This window comes from Xiphophorus couchianus, chromosome 3 (assembly GCF_001444195.1).
Source record: "Xiphophorus couchianus chromosome 3, X_couchianus-1.0, whole genome shotgun sequence".
Lineage (NCBI taxonomy): Eukaryota > Metazoa > Chordata > Actinopteri > Cyprinodontiformes > Poeciliidae > Xiphophorus > Xiphophorus couchianus.
The window spans coordinates 10,383,151-10,400,558 of record NC_040230.1 but is presented as its reverse complement, the minus strand read 5'-3'; the positions used below and the strand labels follow the sequence as shown (position 1 = coordinate 10,400,558).

Genomic DNA, 17,408 nt, shown 5'->3' with positions numbered 1-17,408 from the left:
AGTAGGCTCTGAAGTCAAAAGCAGACAAAAGCTCAGCAAAAAATGACCAAGTACCTACTAAAAGTCCACACAACGTACAAAAAGCAACCCAAAGTTTGGTTTAATTCCGTACCCTACTGTAGACAGGGTACAGCAGGGCACAAGGTACAGTAGTGCAGTTTTGAATTGAAATAAATAGCAACTTGAAGGTGTTAAGGAATGAGAAGTGAGGTATGAGTCACTAAAGTCTTTAGTGTGAAGAGTTGTTTCCTGTTCATTTAATACCAACTCATCGTTGAAGTCAACAGGCATCTAATTTTCACTGCTCTCAAAGACAATAAAAACGTTGGATGTTGACTGCTGCATTAGGCAAGTACATATCTTTATCTTGTAAATTAATAAATGTAGGGTTTTTTTGCTTCTAAAATTCAATATTTTCTGTTTAGACTTGAGCAAATTGGTGCCAGAGAAGACCCATTTTTCTGATAAAGTTAATTTATTATCTGTTACAGAAACAAAATGATATTGACAAGAGGCTATGACAGGATATATAAATTATATTTCTAATTAAAACTGGGACATGTTTTATCATATATATATATATATATATATGGGGTTTTTTTCTAATTAGTATTTTTCTTATTTTAGGGCAACTAAATTACAAACAAATATATTTGTTTTATTATTTGGGAATTACTCTCTAGCAGTGCAGTTGGTATTTATGAATAATGTTTTCTATATACTGTCTCTACAATATACATTTTGACTGTTTTTATTTTCCTACCGTCAGGTTCAAGATGAATTCATTGGTGAAAAGTCAGATTATTCTGACATTTTACATCATTTCCTTCCTGATTGGACTTCCTGCCAATCTGGTGGCTCTCTATGCTTTTAGCATAAAAATCCACCACAGTCCTCTTCCAACAGACATCCTGCTTCTGAATCTGACTGTGTCCGACCTGCTCTTCTTGATCATCCTTCCTCTCAAGATGCACGAGGCAGCATCAGGGATGCAGTGGAATCTGCCCAACATTATGTGTTCTATCACCTCCTTTACCTTTTTCTCCACAATCCACACCAGCTCCTTGCTGCTGATGGCAATCGACGTGGTCCGCTACATCGGAGCAGCATTTCCTGTTATCTACCAACACCTCAAGAAACCTGTGTACCCGATCATTATCAGTGCTGTTATTTGGGGGATCTCAATGGGACACTGCAGCATCACTTTTATCATCCAGCACCACCCCTCCTTGTCCAGCTCAGACTCTTCTATGTGCTATGAAAACTTCACAGAGAAGCAACTGGAGGTTCTCCTCCCAGTGCGTTTGGAGTTTTTCTTTCTGTTCTGCTTTGTGCCTCTTTTAATTACTGCTTACTGCTACCTGCGCTTAATTTTGATTCTGTACAGCCGTCCCAGGATATCCTGGATGCAGAAGAGGAAGGCTATTGGCATGGCTTTAGGAACTCTTGCTGTGTTCCTCATTTGTGTTGGACCATTCAACTTCTCTTTTTTGCTGGGTTACTTCCAGCAACAAAGCCCAGTGTGGAGATACTACACTTTGCTGCTCAGCACGTTGAACACCTGCATTGATCCAATTATATTCTATTTTTCCTCCTCTGTTTTTCACTTCACAAGCAAAAAATCAATTTTCAGAAAGCACTGGTGCAAATGGAGAAAAGGGACAAATTTAGGGCACTAATTCATGATCAATGTGCATTCCATCCCACATGATGTATTTGACAGTGGCATTTTATCAAATACAAAATGCCAGGAAGCCAGCCAGGGCTGAAATCAATGACAGCTTCCTCATCTTTGACATGTTGTTTCCCGTTTGCTACCATGTACAAGCAGCTTTTTCTGAGTACACATGAAGATAGTACTTGTAAAACAATTAAAGTTAATTGTAATGATTAACCTGTCAGGAAATATATACAAAGACAAAATTAGAAATGTGCATTTTCATATATGCGATGTGGCCTGTTTGTTGTTAACATTAATGTGTTGATTTTTAAATACATCCTTTAAACAATGGCCATCTGCATGTTACAGTTTTTATATATCATATGAGAACAAAGAGAGTACTTTACTCTTTTATAACTGCAGTATTTACTTATTTCTCAGTAATTGATGGTTGTGAGATGATTTATTTTATTATAACTCTACAAGCTCTCATACTGCTTTGGATACAAAGTGATGAATGATGACAATTATTTGATTTAAACTAAAGGTCACCTAATTTGGATATTGCCTGGCAACTACTAGACAAAAAGACATATATGTTGTCCTATTTTGCATTAGTAAAATCTTTGGACCAGCACAATGTAATTCATACAGAATTACAATGTAGATGTTGGCTGCTGCCCATGCAGCAGTATCCAACAATGGTTTTGTTTTGCTTTCAAACAAAACCATTGTGAGATCAAAACTGAAAGTTTTTTTTTCCTTTCACTGAATATATTTTTTTTCACTGAGATGTAATTGATAATACATAAACCATGGAAAGCACATTTACGTGTACTGACTATCTCCAGCTACTCACATTTGAACCCTGCTATTAGGCTTAAAATATGTTCACTCACATTTTGATTTACTTGAATGTCAGGCAAAGAAAATGAAATGTGAACTCATTTTAATACAGTAGGCAGAGCAACTCATTAAAATCTGTATTAAGTTTTTTTTATAAATTTGGAGATATTTACAGCAAAAACCTAGCCCCATCCACCTTGCAGAAGTTAATTAAATAGCATAAGTCTTAAATAAGAAATGAACATTGAAAATCTAAAATATACATTTGGATTTTAAAGTTGTTTGATCCAAATGGAATCTCCAGACATCCTAGGCCTAGTGTCTGCAGAGACAGCCTTGAAAGTTTTAGATACATTTTTCAAACACAAAATCTTAGTTGGAGCTATAACCTGGCTATGATTTTGTTTACTGGGTTTTTTATTGGGTCAGAGTCCTAAATGAAGGGACTACTGGGCTTCTTAGCACACATCTTAATATTCCACTGGAAAGCTGAAAAGTATGAGTTCAAGATCATTTTTCTTTAACTTGTGTTCTTTACATAAGAGAGCAATTCAATAAAATGTAAAGCAAAATGTTACCAGTGTTGGTTAAAGAACAGATTAGGTGCTTGCATTTATCATGCTCAGGTTTATGTCAACAACACGTTAAAGTGTTGTTTCTGACAAAACAACATATTTCTGATATCTGCAAACATCCTGATTTTATTTGTCCTCAAAAAGTTTTCTAATGACATCAATGGGGGTTTCCTTTGTTGCTTTTTGCTTTGAAGTGTCATTTCCTGCTTGCTTCAACGCGGGCCTGCCACTCTTCTGCATTCGTGCATTCTGTAGGCACACATGTAGAATATACCTGTAAAACAAACATGAGTTGTAAAGACAGAATTATTAACCACACTGGGCACTTTTCACAACAAACATGCATGTAAAGATAAGAGAAAAGAAAACATTCACAACAAGAGTGAAATAATAGTATGTGCAGAAATGTCCTTTGACTTGACATTCGGGTGAGATGGAAATGGTCCGGAGGCAGACCTTCATAGTTCTTTGTAAGTGACGCTGGATATTCTGGGTGTGATGTCATTTGGTTTGAGTTGTTACTTTTGTTTTTACAAGAGTTCACTTGCATAAAGAAAAAACAAAAGAGATGGGGGCAACAGTTGTGTGCTGGAAACACCCGGGCACAGTATTCTCAATCTATAAAAACATGGAGGAACCAGAAATCCGTCTCCACTTTAGCCCTCTAAAACAGCGGGCATAGCAGGGGGCGACAGTTGTTGTCCTGTTGTGAATGTTTTCTTTTATCTTGCTTTGACTTGAATTGGTTTAGCTTTTTTTTTTAACTTTATTTTATTGGATTTTGTTATTTCTGACTACTTGCCATTCCCATCTTGCCTGACAGACATGGCGTGGAAGGCATTTACATGCTTAATTTGAAATATTGAATGTTTATCACCAGTAAAACACAATATTTCAACAAATATTTGCATCTTGAAAGTGTTAACCAACCTGCAAAGAAGGTCATGAGTAGAGCCACCCAGCCAAGTATGTAGGACCAAGAGAAACGCCAGTCACCAAAACGCTTGCCCAGGAAGTTCACCGTCACTCCCGTGTAAATGGCCATTGCAAGCAGGACAAAGAGAGCTATTGTGAAGACAAAGATTCATTATAAGATGTCTATCCTTAAAATTAACAGTCCCTTCAATTGACTGTTACCTGGCAACTATTAGACAAACAGATGTCAATGTTCTCTATGATTTCCATTCTAAACAATCCTTTGATAAATGTAGCAACAAACAACAAAAAAAATGGGGGTTGCATTTTTGTTATTGAATCTATGACTTACTTGAAACAAAGAACATGATGCCTGCAGCAAATGAGCGATTGAACCTCTCAAAAGCGGAGAAGTGAGCAAAGGAGAGGATTCCCGCGATGATGCCAGCAAAGCAGGTCATGGCGGAAAGGATCATGAAAGCTCGAGTGGCATTCCAGTAAGCTAAGTAAGAGAGGAATTTAATTAATTTGACTAGGCAGTACATGAAGTTTGAATCGTTTTTAATTAATCCTATTCTTGTAAGATCTTTAAATGTAGTTGAATCTAAAATTGATCCAATTCAACTCAGTTTATATGGATACGGTTAATTCACAACAAAGGTCATCTCAAAGAACTTTACAAAAATAATTTCATTTCAATCACATATACATTTCAATTGATCCTAGTTTTGAAATAGAGTGTGCTCAATTAATTATTGATTAATGTCTGCAATGTGTATTTTGTGTGGAAACAGTGTTCTGAATGATTAATTTTGTGAATTTTCTGGTTTGTGTAAGAAAAACAACTTTAAAATTATTACCACTTTAGTCAACATGGTAACAAATTAGTAAACAAACTAAAAACAGTCACAGTTTGTATTTCAAACCGTCAACTAAGAGGTTTAAGAGATTTGGAAAGTTAGACTTTCTCTCTTGGGAATTTTTTTTCCTTCAAAATCAAGACCTTTTAAATGTTTATCACTGAGAAGAGAATATGTATTTTCACAATTAGGGTCATGAAAGCTGTTGTGGTTTAAATGAAAATTTCTTGCAGCTTTACTATTTGCAGTTTTAATGCGATGCACAAACTAAGAAACAATTATTAAAATGAATAAATTCTAATGCTCATTGTGCAGATGTTTTGGATTTTAAACATCAAAAATGTCCTTTATGAAACTGAGTTCATAGGTGGAAAACAGATAACATTCAAACGAAGCACGGCTTAGTGATGTGACTCATCGAAGCTGCTTGTTAATAACATGTCAACAGGAAAGCAGATATCACATAGACTAGATGAGGATGTGGCTGTCCTTACTCATTGCACTTCTGAGGTTCCATTTTTCTTACAACTTGAAGAACTTTATTTTATTATAAAATAGTTGGGAAATTATTGCATCACACGTTAAAAGAAAGGACAATGGATACAAGCATTTCAGGGAATGCACTTAGAACATCCAACTCACCAATGCTGTCAGTCTGCATGTAACATTTGCCAGACATGCAGTACCTCCACAGGCCCTGATGGGCAAAGCTGCCCGACAGGCGGTACTGCATCCAGTAGTCTGTTGCTGTCGAGACCACCAGCAAGATGTTTCCCACAATGGCACAAAACAGGCCCCCTCCCATGAAGCTGTACATCATGAGTGACACTAAGGTGCCGGCAAAGGCTTTGTGCACTGCAAAAAGAGTAAAAGTATGGAAGTTATTGATAAATGTGAACCTAGCAAATGTATGAACTTAAGTCAGATGCAGGTCACTTATTTAAAGACCTTATACTTGGGTTGTTGATAAAATCATAAGACTTGGAAGTTGATTCGGACCTTAGCACAATGACATCATTTCACTTGAATATGAGTTGTTTCAGTGGAACTCGGGTGTTATCACAAGCTAAACAAAGTATGTTATTTTAAGCAAAGGCTGATTATATATTTCCTGAATTAAATATTAACATAATTAGTCATCAGTAGGTTTACACTGGCAACTAGGAGAGAGGCAAGATTGTGTGTCACTGGATTTCACAAAATTGACACACCACAATTGTTCGTTTTGAAGTGAAATGGTCTTCTAAAAGCTAAAATTATGCACCCGATATGAAACCAAGTGTTTTAGGTTTGATTCCTGCTTTAAATGATGAAAACCCATTGTTGTGCAAGAAATATTGTAATTCTTGAGTGGTATCTCCATCATTTTTGATCTGACTGTCAAATGTCAAATTCAAAAGCCTTTAAAACACGCAAATTCTCTCCAAGACAATATTTTGGGCAACCGGTAGAAAGAAGACAAAGAGGCACACAAGATAGGTAGCAGTCGATGCACTGTTACTAGCAAAACCTTGCATCAGCTTTGGAGTTCCCTATTAACCAACACATGTGGGTTATTTCCTTTTATTTTAAAAACACAGAACAGCATATGACCAAAATGTAATATATAAAGAACTCATGCATACTTAGAACAAGTTTGTTCTGGTGATTACGTTTCATACTTCGTGCGAAATTCTGGTGCAGAACTCCTGGGAAGTCTTTGCCAATACAAGAGAAGTAATTATGTGATTCAACATACAGTAATAAACATGAAAATATTTCATGTGTTGAAAAATGCTCTCAGTTTTTACAGTTTAAGGGAATAATATTTAATATACGTCAGCTTTCCAGCTAAGTAAATGTTCTTGATTGAAAAATAAATTATGGGTCCAGGAAGTGATATTATAGACATGAAGTAAGTTGTTTGAAAAACCAACAACCTAAAAATAGTATAAAATATCCTCGCAGTTATCCATTTGTGCCCTAAAACTTGAATAAAATGATATTTTTAACTTGAGGTACAAGATTTAGCATTATTCAGACTTGACAAAGAAAAAAAAATGAAAATACAATGAAACACAGCAAATGTTAACAGTTGCTGATCAAAAACAAACAAAAATAAAATATTTTAATAAAGTTACTCAAATGCATGAGCCATATAATTTTGTGTAAGAAAAGTACCAATTAAGTATCAAAAGTAATCAATTTTTGGTCAATTTTGTTAGACTGTTGTAACATTTGAAATTTTGCTAACTTACTTGTATAAGAATAAAACACAAAGTGTAGAACTCAGGACATAACCCTGGATTTGCATGCCTTGACTGTGGACTCAACTTGGGAATTTATGCTTTTATTTGGGATTTGACTCAAGGCTTGACCAACTTGTAAGTACCAAGCAGCTTTGTCCCAGTTCTGCAAATCAGTTGTGTTATTCAAAGGTAAAATCAAAACCAAATAGGCAGAGCAGAAGCAAAGTTTAGAACTTGGACTTTAATTCTGGTCTTGGTGGTCCTGACTGTTGAGATGTGACTGAAGTGGAAAGACATGAGGCTGACTTGTGAGTTTCATCTCTAACACCACACAAAGCTCCACAACGAATTAACATCATTTTCTAATATTTAGATACACATGTATATTTTCATTGTAGACTTCTTATTATCTCTGCATGTGCTACATTTTTCACCAAGAATTATACAAAACTGACAGAAGAGATGCAAAGATTTCCAGCTAAACTCTCAAAAGCTTCTGAAGGCCTTTAGGGCCCACAAGTAAGACATGCACCTGTTGGCTTGAGTGGAGTCAGCCATTGTAAAAAGGAAGACCACCCCACATCAACCTACCTGAATTCCTCAGAATATATGAACCCTCTTAAGAATCAGCCCTTCCTCAGGGAGAGAGTGAGAGAGAGTGCAAACCAGGAGTGAGCAAATCGTCAAAGAGGAAGCTGTAGGCTGAATTCCAAAAGGTTATCACCCCAACTTTCTGTTGATGGAGGCAAAATCCTTTAAAACAATCAGCACAGAACAAATGCACTTGAGCTGGTGGGCCACAAGCCACGTGACATATTTACATTGAACTCCATGGGAGTCTTTTGGGGAGAGGGGTGAGGGAATGATGGGTGGGGAGGGGTGATGGTGTGGACACGGGGGAGGCTCTGGGATACGAGGCCACTGCTCTACAGTCCTTGTCTGTTGTTCTATCAGTCATTCTGGAACTGTGGATGTGCAAATGCTTGCAGTACTGCTGTGGTCAATGGAATATGCTGAAGTGCCCAGTTTCTTTTAGTGTAGCTGGGGTGTGGTCACAGAGACACATGCACGCTTGCAACAGACGCATGACCAACTTGCTGATAAAATTACACACTGCATACAAAAGTGTTAAACATGTTGACACTTTGTAATGACGCACTGAGAGTAAGAAGGCAGAATAATTACAGACTATTCATCCATCTTTACTGTCTTAGCAGAAATGTCATGTGGAGTTGTAAGTAAAAATACAACCCAGGGACCATTTAACAACGTCAAAAAACAGTAAAGGCAGACATTTTTCTGGCAGTTTTAGTAAAAAAAATAAATAAAATGAAGGCCCAGTGCAGGATTTCAGCTCTGATCTGATAACACAGTTTTATATGTATCCAGTAAGGACGTTGCACTAGAAGCATGATAAGGGGAGGGAGATTATGCAGCGTCTAGTACTGATTATAAATGATTAGAAAAAAATAAAGTTGAACTCGTAAACATGACTTTCTCTTCTGGGAAAAAGAGGGTAGTCACATTTTCTCTTACCCATCTCTGACAGCGAGACCCACCCATCATCAGTTTCCACAGGAAGTGAGCAACAGGTCAGTCTACGTGTCTCATATGATAGCAAGTTATATTTATATTTTAAGATGCAGTTGACCTTATTTGTGTCTCATGATAGACCAAGTAAATCTCCTAAACTGGTAGAGATGATAAAATATTTTGCTCTCCTTTTTTGTACATGTTTCTGTCGTATTCTCTCACACTCAATGGTCTAAAGAAAATGTCACATTCTCTTAGATCTGGTTCTGCATAGCTGTTCCTCCCCTGCCAATGCTGCTCTTTGTAATCTGTCTTTATTTTTCAAAAGAACTAATTTTTAAACATGCTGAAAAATGTTTATAAAATTAAAGAAGCTACGGGACAACTAATCCATTTGGTCGGATTTGAGATTAACTCGCCTTATTTATCTAAAACTGAATTTAGTTTGTTTCTGTAATTTAACCAGTTTTACTGACTGAGTTAATGGTCATTGGTTTCTAAAACAATGCCTGATACATATTGTATAATTTAGATTTTTAATACTTTTCAACAAGAAAAATGAATATAAAGCACATTAATGAAGACAAGTATCACCACTTCATGTTTGTTGAAGGTATATTCAGTTCTAACTGACTGGACATTCAGATGAATTCATGTAATTCATTAATCCACAGCACCACCTGCTGCGCAAATGTATGAAACATACATTGTTTCATGTATGAAACAATGTATGTTTAAAATTGTGTTTAATTATTTATTTTTTTTTTTTAGCAGAGATTCTCCTGAAGCTTTAAACTTTAAACAGAAACATACAAACAATGTATGTTTCTGCAAGCAAGATTTTGAGGCCCTCCATTCCTGATTGATATACTTTGTGCAAAGATTAACAGATTATTCAACTTCAGCACAAAAACTTACAAATTAGTAAAATAATATCTGATTTTCTGTTTACCTTTAAATGTATTTTCAAGCATTTTAAAAAACAATAGCCTGGATTTACATTTATGTCAAATTATTTCAGGAGAAAAATCTTTACAGTAAATGCAACAAATGTGGATTTTTCAGTGCAACCCAAGACATTTAAAAATAAAATAAATTAAAAAAGCAAAACATTCGTCCTTAGTTATTTTGACCAGAGGATGAACTATCTCCAGAGTTTCTGGACAACAATAAAATGTTATTTTTTCCATTTTAAGATTTTTATTCAAAAATAGTTGCTGTTGACCAACATCTGATGTTTTGACAGAAAAAACGTTCTACTTTCTTAAATAATTGGCCACTTTTACAGCTCTTTACCTTCTTGAACGTCTAATTCTGCATTAAATATCTGCAAAAAATTTTTAATTACTACGTGAATAGAAAAACTGACTATATGGTATTACATTATTAGCCAACACACGCACTGAAGTCTAAGGAATGTTTTTATTATATCAATAGTTATTACAGTTAAAATTCAATATATAAAACTTTTCAGTAATATACTGTGTATATATATAAATAAAAGTTAGTTTTGCAAAAATATACACATCGATTTACTCATTTAAACTGTTGTTGCAACTCTGACTGGGGCAGGTGGGACAAACATGGGTAGCGTCACAGATCTTTCAGACGGAGTCTGGAATAAAGAATACAATAGAAAAAAGTTAATTTGATTAGGATTAACAATTTTCAATATAGAAAATATATTGAAAATTGTAGAAAATCTACCTGGTGCAAACTGTTGTAGTCAGGAGGAGGCCTAAGCCCTCCATTCAAAATGTTGTGTGAAGCTGCCTTAGGCTGGATGGTTTTCACCTAGAAAACAGAGATGATGAAAACTTCTGAAATATATTTATCTCTGGGAACAGATGCGAGTTCCAAAACAGTTAGATAAAATCATCATAGGGTGGCTAAACTATTTTCATAAAGCTGCAGCCTCATCGAATTCAAGGCTTGTACAAGGTAGTCTAGTGTTAAAATTACTAAAAACATTAACACCATTTCAAGTTATGATTTCTCAGGATTTAGTTTATGTGCACTGTGTTTGTAAGGTAGTGGAGGTTTAGTTCCCCCTTTGCCCATTAGGCTCTAGTATATCTATAGGAAGAATTGTGAATGGATGGTGAGGAAAATCTTTACTTGCTACATACAATGTTAAAGAATTGTCAGTTTGGGATGTCCATGTTTACTAAAGCTTACTGAAGAAAAATAAAAACAACAACAAATGTTTAAAAGGTCCTATTGCCTGAATTGACAAGCATCTGGAATACTGAAAATTGATAAACTTTCAGGAAAATAATCTAAGTTTGTTGTGTCACCCATTTTACAGCCCACCAATTGTTAGCATACATGAATATTTGCTAATCTGATTCACATGTTTATGTAGGCATGTAATAAATGAATCACTCAACTGCTCTGGAGACTGGATATCTTGTCTTGTTGCCTACACAAACAAAAACAAAAATATTAAAATCTTTCAAACATAACTAAGACATCAAACATTCTAATTCTCCCAGAGAATTGCATGCAAAGATCATTTATATTTAGTTGTACTCTAAAAATGAATCAATGCACTTTGTTCTGTAAATTGCATTGCAAGACATAGTTCCTGATATGAACAAAGTTATTCACCACCCCCAGTTTGCTATACACAGACAAATCAGGTGATTCAACTGGAGGAGTGGGAGGCTGAAAATCCCATTTTTGTGACTTATTAAAGTACAAAGCTTGTAACCAGATTGCATTTGGAAGTAAAATTCAACACAAGAATATTGATACAAAAATGTGAATTCTTCATAACTTCACTTACTTTTTTTCTTGTAGTGGTAGAAAATTAGGAAAATAAGGCCAATTAATAGGGTCAGGGTGAGAATGCTGCATGGGATTCCAGCTGCAATGCCAGCAATGGCAGACCCACTCAAACCATCACCTAAAGTCAGCAAGTCAGGCAGCCGTCAGTAGTTGGCATGATACAAACCAATCTGAATTATTTGACAAAACAGGTTGCCATACCTGGGCCAATTCTGTGAACCTCAGATGGCTCTCCATCTGTTAGCCGAGCTTTGGGAATGATTCGAAACCTGTATGTCATGTCAGGATTAAGCAAAAAGACATCTGCACTCCTAGCATACCCAGGTTTCTGCTGAATGATGCGGTATTCTTTTGAACTTCTCTTGGGAACAGAATAATCACCACCATGGCTCAGAAGATCAGGTCCTTTCATTTGGATGTCAAAACCTTTGAGAAAACAAAAAGTTACATTTTGTTCAACTCCATATTTCAGTCATTCCTTTTTTAAATTGACTAAATTAGTTGATAATTTCAACATTGTAAACAAACTGACATATGCTTTTCCTTGTAGTTCTGTTCTTAAATGTTTTCCCGAAAATACCATCTTGCTCAGCTGAAAACTTCACACGTAGCTCAGTGTTTATACCCCTATATTTTGTGAGAAGTTTCTATATTCAACATTTAGTCAGTATTTTTCCCAAAACACTTCTGTTTAGGCAACAAATAAAGAAAAGGAACGGTGGAAAGTAACATTTCCCTAAGAGATCTTTCTGTGACGATAAATCAGCTTAGAGCTTACTCAGTTGCTTTCCTCAAGTCATTTCTGCTTTACCTGTAACCACAGATGTAGGTGGGACTTCCCAGGTTAATGTGATGATGGTTCCATCTTGATTAGGGAACAAACTGGAATCTGAGATAGTCGGTCCTGGAGAGAGATTTTGGACAGATAGAGAGAAGGGGAGTTGATAGCATGTAAAGACTGGAGAGCTTTGTTTAAAGGGAAAGAGCACTCTGAGGCATTACTTAGCTCCCAACTAAGAGCCCATTGTGTGTTTTTGTCCTAGAAATGCAAGTCATAGAGCAAAAAGAGATGCATGGAACAGAATCCCTCAAACCGTTGCATGTCAACAGAAGTATTGGCTGTTTGTAAGGTCATAAAATAAAAAGCATCTTGTGCAGAAATTTTTAAAAACTGCCTCAAATCAACTCCAGGAAGTTGGATTTAATGCTACCATTTTGATCTTTTTCTGCTACCGTTATGTTGGGTCTCTTTAACTGCACCTACTCGCCTGTGTTTTCTCTGATATAAGTGTCTTTAAATGTTAAAATTGCCCAAAGCTAATAAAGCAAACAGCTCACCTCAAAATGTAAAGTGCAATTTAAAAAATTTCAGACCGATGCATAGCTATGAAACGTTTACAGGTCATTTTGGACTTATTAGAGGCCTACCAGTTATTATTGCAAAATAAAACACCAGACTTGGATCTTAAAAATTTTTTTGATGTCCAATAAACATATTTCAGGGTTTTTGTGGAACTCATTTGCATAGAACATTTCAGCAACAAAGCTGTTCAAAGTGCTTTATATATGAAAAGTAAATAAATAAATAAAATGTCGAGGTGATATGCAAGTCATTGTAGAGACAAAGAGGTTTGATATGCTGTTTTAATAAAACACCCTTTAAATTCTTTTGCTTATTTTGAAGGGTCAACCATTTTCTACTTTTGATCTAGAAACGTTTTTTCTAAATTAAGCAACAAGAACAGATTAAGTGACCTTTCATTCAAAATAATTGCTATGTTTTGCCAAATTTAGTAAGTGGTACAATCCATGTCTGATTTTGACTTTACCTTGCAGCTGAAGCAGCTTTCTCTGATTGCCCAATGGATTGCGACATATACAGGTATAGTTTGGCGCAAGCAGGAAAGTGCTGATATTGTGACTGCGAATCTTCAGCTGTGTAGTGTCACTGCTGATCTGGTATGTTGACCCAGTGATGACAGACTCATTTCCCTGCGACCATGAAACCACAGCCTGAGGGGATGCCTCACTGACACAGCGGATGGTTACTGCAATTTTTCCATCTGAATCAACAGAGGTTTTCACAGTTGGAAGAAAATTTCTGGGACTTTCTGTGGAGCAAACAGAATCTTGGTAAGGGTTGTTCTTGAGGCCAAAGCACAGTTTTGATTGAAAGACAGATTTTCATATAAATTCAATAAAACATAAGAGGGATAACAATAAAATATTACTTGCGGTAATGTTGCAGGTGTTTTGTTCAATTGGATGCTCTGCTAAGCAAGTGATAGTTATGTCACGGAGGTTAGCGGAGGAAGTAACAGTGAGGCTGAAGGTTCCAGCTCCACTGCTTATATTACTTAGTGCTGGGAAAGACAACTGGGCCTCTGGCGTTCCTCCTGCCCACTTGCACTGATACTGCAGGTCAGAATTGTTCACAGACACCACAGAGCATATTGGACTACCCAGCGGCCTGTCTGTTACCAGAAAAAAAACAACCTAAATGATTATAAGTCTTAATCAGACAACAGGGGTAAATATTCATGCACACACTTCATATAAAAGCTCTATGTTCAGATACTTCAAGCCACTGCCAAGAGATCCAATTTAAACAATGTACATTTAAACAAAATTAGAAGTGCTTTTGACATACCGTAGACCTTTAAAGTCACATTCTTCTCACGCTTCTCCTTAGTCATCTCATTGAGCACAGAGCACGTGTAAGAGCCTCCTTGACTGGTCTGCACGTTTGTCAGATTTAGGACTCCTTGGTGAAAATCTGAAAGAATCTGACCCCCAAAGATCCACTGAGGAATTGACAGTGGGAATCCTTCAGCTCGGCAGGACAAAATCAGAGAGTCCCCTGCTTTGTAGAAAGGTTGAATTGGCAGTGCCTCCACAATGGGCTCATCCGGCCCGTCTGCAGCAAAACAAATTTAAATAAAACATAGAAGGATGCACACACAGCTTTTAAGAAACATTCAGAGCAGAAGAGGATTCATCTTACAAAGAACAGTCACATTCTTATGGATGGTCATGCTGCTGAAGGGGTTCATCAATGTCACAGAGTATGATCCCTTGTCTGTCCGGTTAGGTCCAAAAATTACAAGGCTGGTTCCCTCCATCAAATAGTGTGTGCTGTTTTGCAGGTCTCTTCCATTGAAGCGCCATATTTCTTGTTCAACAACACCTTGAAGCATGTTATATTGTAATGTGAACCGCTCAGCTCCCTCTTGGGCAAAATAAGGCGCTGTGATCAGAGTCACATTCTGGATAATTTCTGTAAACAAAAATGTTAATGGATACAATCAACTTTGCAAACTGGATTCACATTATCAGAACTCTAGTTTATTTACAGGTGCATCTCAATAAGCTATACTAAAAAGTTGTTAATGTGGGATAGCTTCATTACACATTTCAAGCATTCATTTCTTTCCGTTTTTAATATTATTGAAGAGTGAAGACAAAAATTCTGATTCTCAGTCACTGAATAACCCTCAAACGGCCGCTGCTAAAGAAGATGACTTTCCACAGACAGTTGAATCCAGTACATTACTGGAAAATAAAGTAGGATGAAAAACAATTGGAGAAAAACACACAAAGAAGAGTCACCAATTTGATAGGATTTTGAAATAAAACCCATTCAAAGGTTTTAGGGAGAGGCACAACTGTGGATGGAGTCAGCGCTTTAAGAGCCACCACCCACAGATGCAAGTCCTATAAAACCTTTTGAATCTCTGCAAACTTCAGAATGCTCAGATTTGCTTGACTTTATTCAGTTTTATATGACCAATGTGAAAAGTTCCACTAAAATTACATATGCAGTCAGATGAGCTGTATATTTAACACAATATCCCCCACATTCTCTTAACTCACCATAAATATTTAGAGTGAATGTCACTGAAACTGTTCCGTGTCCAGACTTTGTTAGTTCAACAGTATAACTTCCAGTAAAGTGCTGTGGCACATCTTTAAAGGTAAGTGATCCATCCTTTTCAATTTCGAGCACACTCCGGCTGTCATTGGCTATGTCTGGAGGAAAGTTGGTGTTTATAGTCCACGTTCCCACAGGCAGAATTCCCTTAAACCAGGTAACCACTGGATCGGAGGCACCACTATAGGACACAGCCAGAGTCACGTTGGTACCAGCTAAAGCATTCACCAGGGTGGGACCAACAGGAGACACCACCAGTCGGCAGTTAGCACCTGCCAGGATGAGAGATGAGTTCAAGAATTACATTTTCTTTCAGTCTCTACACTCAATAGAAAGCCCTGCAAGTTTTTTATTATTATTTTTAAAAAAATATTGCTTCTCAACAAACCCTCAGCAAAAAAACAACATATAAAGTGCAGTAATATTTTTTCCTGTAAAAACTCAAAAACACCGAGGCTCACCTTGAGATGTTAGGATAAACAAAACAGACATAAGCACTGGCCTCAATTTCTGAATCCCTTCCAACCACGTCATCTCAGGTAAACAGAAGAATCTAGGAGCTCATCAACAAAGTAGAGAAAACTTAATTACGTTTCTGTAAAATCCAACATGGGAAAAAAAACAAACAAAAAAACCTCCTTGGCCTCAGACTGACTTGCGCGAGTGTTCCTGAGAACTCGAGCTGTGCCCTGTGAGGAGTTTACCTGTGCAGAGTCAAAGCCTTGATTGTTACGAAGCCACGCCCCTTCAATGCAAAAAACAGAAGCCTTATTTCTCTCTTATTTCAGGGGGATAACAGGAGCATGTTGTGCTACATTTTTTTTGTAATTTGCTTTCTATGACTCTGTTTCTTCAAGACTGATGCCATGAGCATTTAATCGTCATAAAGTTAACCAGAATTTGATATTACAAATTAGTTGTTTGTTACCTAGGCATTTCTCATCTGGATGGGTAAAAGTTGGACCAACTTATGTTGACTTTATTCTTCATATTCAGCCAAAATGAAGAAAAAATAATCAAAATGATCAGAAATAAACACTTGCTGTGAATCAATATAGGAGTTTAACTTTTAGGATGAAATTACTGGAATATACAACTTCTCAATTTAAAATTATGAAGAATCAATTGTATGCATAAAGAACAGCCAAAATGGATGAAACATGTATTAAAGTGAGATTTCTTGTTTATTTGCCAGCTTTGTTGTTCCAATGTTTATCTTCTGGGCCTGTTCTGCCACTTGGGGGGTAAATAAAGGTAAATAGTAAACATTGTCAGTGGAAAAACTTTACCAAGGGCTAAAATACACACACACAAATAGGCTATATAAAACCTACTGTGAATATTAGTTTTATACATTTTATATAAAAAAATTATTTTGTAATGTTTCTTCTACCTGAATTTATTTTATAATTATATTTGTGTATGTTTTTTTTCATTTTACTGTTTAAAATGCTAGAATTTGAACATAACTTTCAAATTCTGTCTGATTACATTATTTCAAATATTTATTCAGATTATGCAGTTGGTACTGTACCCTTTTACTCAAGTAATTTCTTCAACTATTTTTTACTTTTACTTGAATAAAAATATGTTAAAGCAATGCAACTCTTGGGTACAATTTTTGGGTACTGCCTCTGATGCATAGCCTATATATTTACCCTGTGATCCATTCAGTTGTTTTCTCCCCTATCATTACTTCTTGACTGTTCATCTACCTGACCACTAAGTGGAGTTTCTCCAAAAACACAAAATAATGTAGCTGGCCTCAACTACTGCACTGATAATTTCCCAAAGATGCTCAACATTAGAACTGTGTGGTTATGTGTCTTAAATATCTTGTTGAGGGCTATTAAATTGTTGTGCAACAATCTCCAGTGGTTCGCCAACTCCCTCTAGTGGTAAACACAAATACAAAATCTGACGTACAAACTCAATTAACCTCACTATTTAAAATCCAAATTAAAAATATATCCTTTGTGAAAGCATTGACATTTTTGAACATTCTTAATTTTTTTAACATGATGTGCTTATGATCAGAGATATAACATTGGTAAAAAAAAAAAAAAAAAA

At 36.2% G+C, this 17,408-nt stretch overlaps 3 protein-coding genes across 4 annotated transcripts; 1 reads left to right on the top strand and 2 right to left on the bottom strand.

Annotated features, from left to right (window-relative positions):
• The first annotated feature begins 681 nt into the window (after nt 1-681).
• Nucleotides 682-1,958, top strand: LOC114142027 (free fatty acid receptor 2-like). The gene has a single exon (XM_028013038.1). It carries the CDS (start codon nt 708-710, stop codon nt 1,677-1,679), a length of 972 nt encoding a protein of 323 aa, XP_027868839.1. The 5' UTR covers nt 682-707; the 3' UTR covers nt 1,680-1,958.
• Nucleotides 1,959-3,097: 1,139 nt separating this feature from the next.
• Nucleotides 3,098-7,941, bottom strand: lim2.5 (lens intrinsic membrane protein 2.5). The gene is made up of 5 exons (XM_028010364.1): nt 7,676-7,941; nt 5,499-5,711; nt 4,349-4,498; nt 4,012-4,146; nt 3,098-3,355 (listed from the first exon to the last, which is right to left on the bottom strand). The coding sequence occupies exons 2-5, from the start codon at nt 5,674-5,676 to the stop codon at nt 3,294-3,296; spliced, it is 525 nt and encodes a 174-aa protein (XP_027866165.1). The 5' UTR covers nt 5,677-5,711; nt 7,676-7,941; the 3' UTR covers nt 3,098-3,293.
• A 1,900-nt stretch (nt 7,942-9,841) lies between these two features.
• Nucleotides 9,842-17,405, bottom strand: vsig10l (V-set and immunoglobulin domain containing 10 like). Of its 2 annotated transcripts, none has more exons than XR_003594872.1 (12): nt 15,800-17,405; nt 15,281-15,610; nt 14,412-14,684; nt 14,058-14,324; nt 13,639-13,881; nt 13,237-13,518; nt 12,219-12,311; nt 11,609-11,833; nt 11,402-11,525; nt 11,008-11,039; nt 10,325-10,411; nt 9,842-10,232 (listed from the first exon to the last, which is right to left on the bottom strand). XR_003594872.1 is itself a non-coding variant. In XM_028012163.1 (12 exons), exons 1-12 carry the CDS (start codon nt 15,870-15,872, stop codon nt 10,158-10,160), a joined length of 2,100 nt encoding a protein of 699 aa, XP_027867964.1. In that variant the 5' UTR covers nt 15,873-17,405; the 3' UTR covers nt 9,842-10,157. The 2 variants fall into 2 exon arrangements, 1 of the variants encoding a protein (XP_027867964.1); XM_028012163.1 differs by having other exon boundaries at nt 11,406-11,525.
• Between the last annotated feature and the right edge of the window lie 3 nt (nt 17,406-17,408).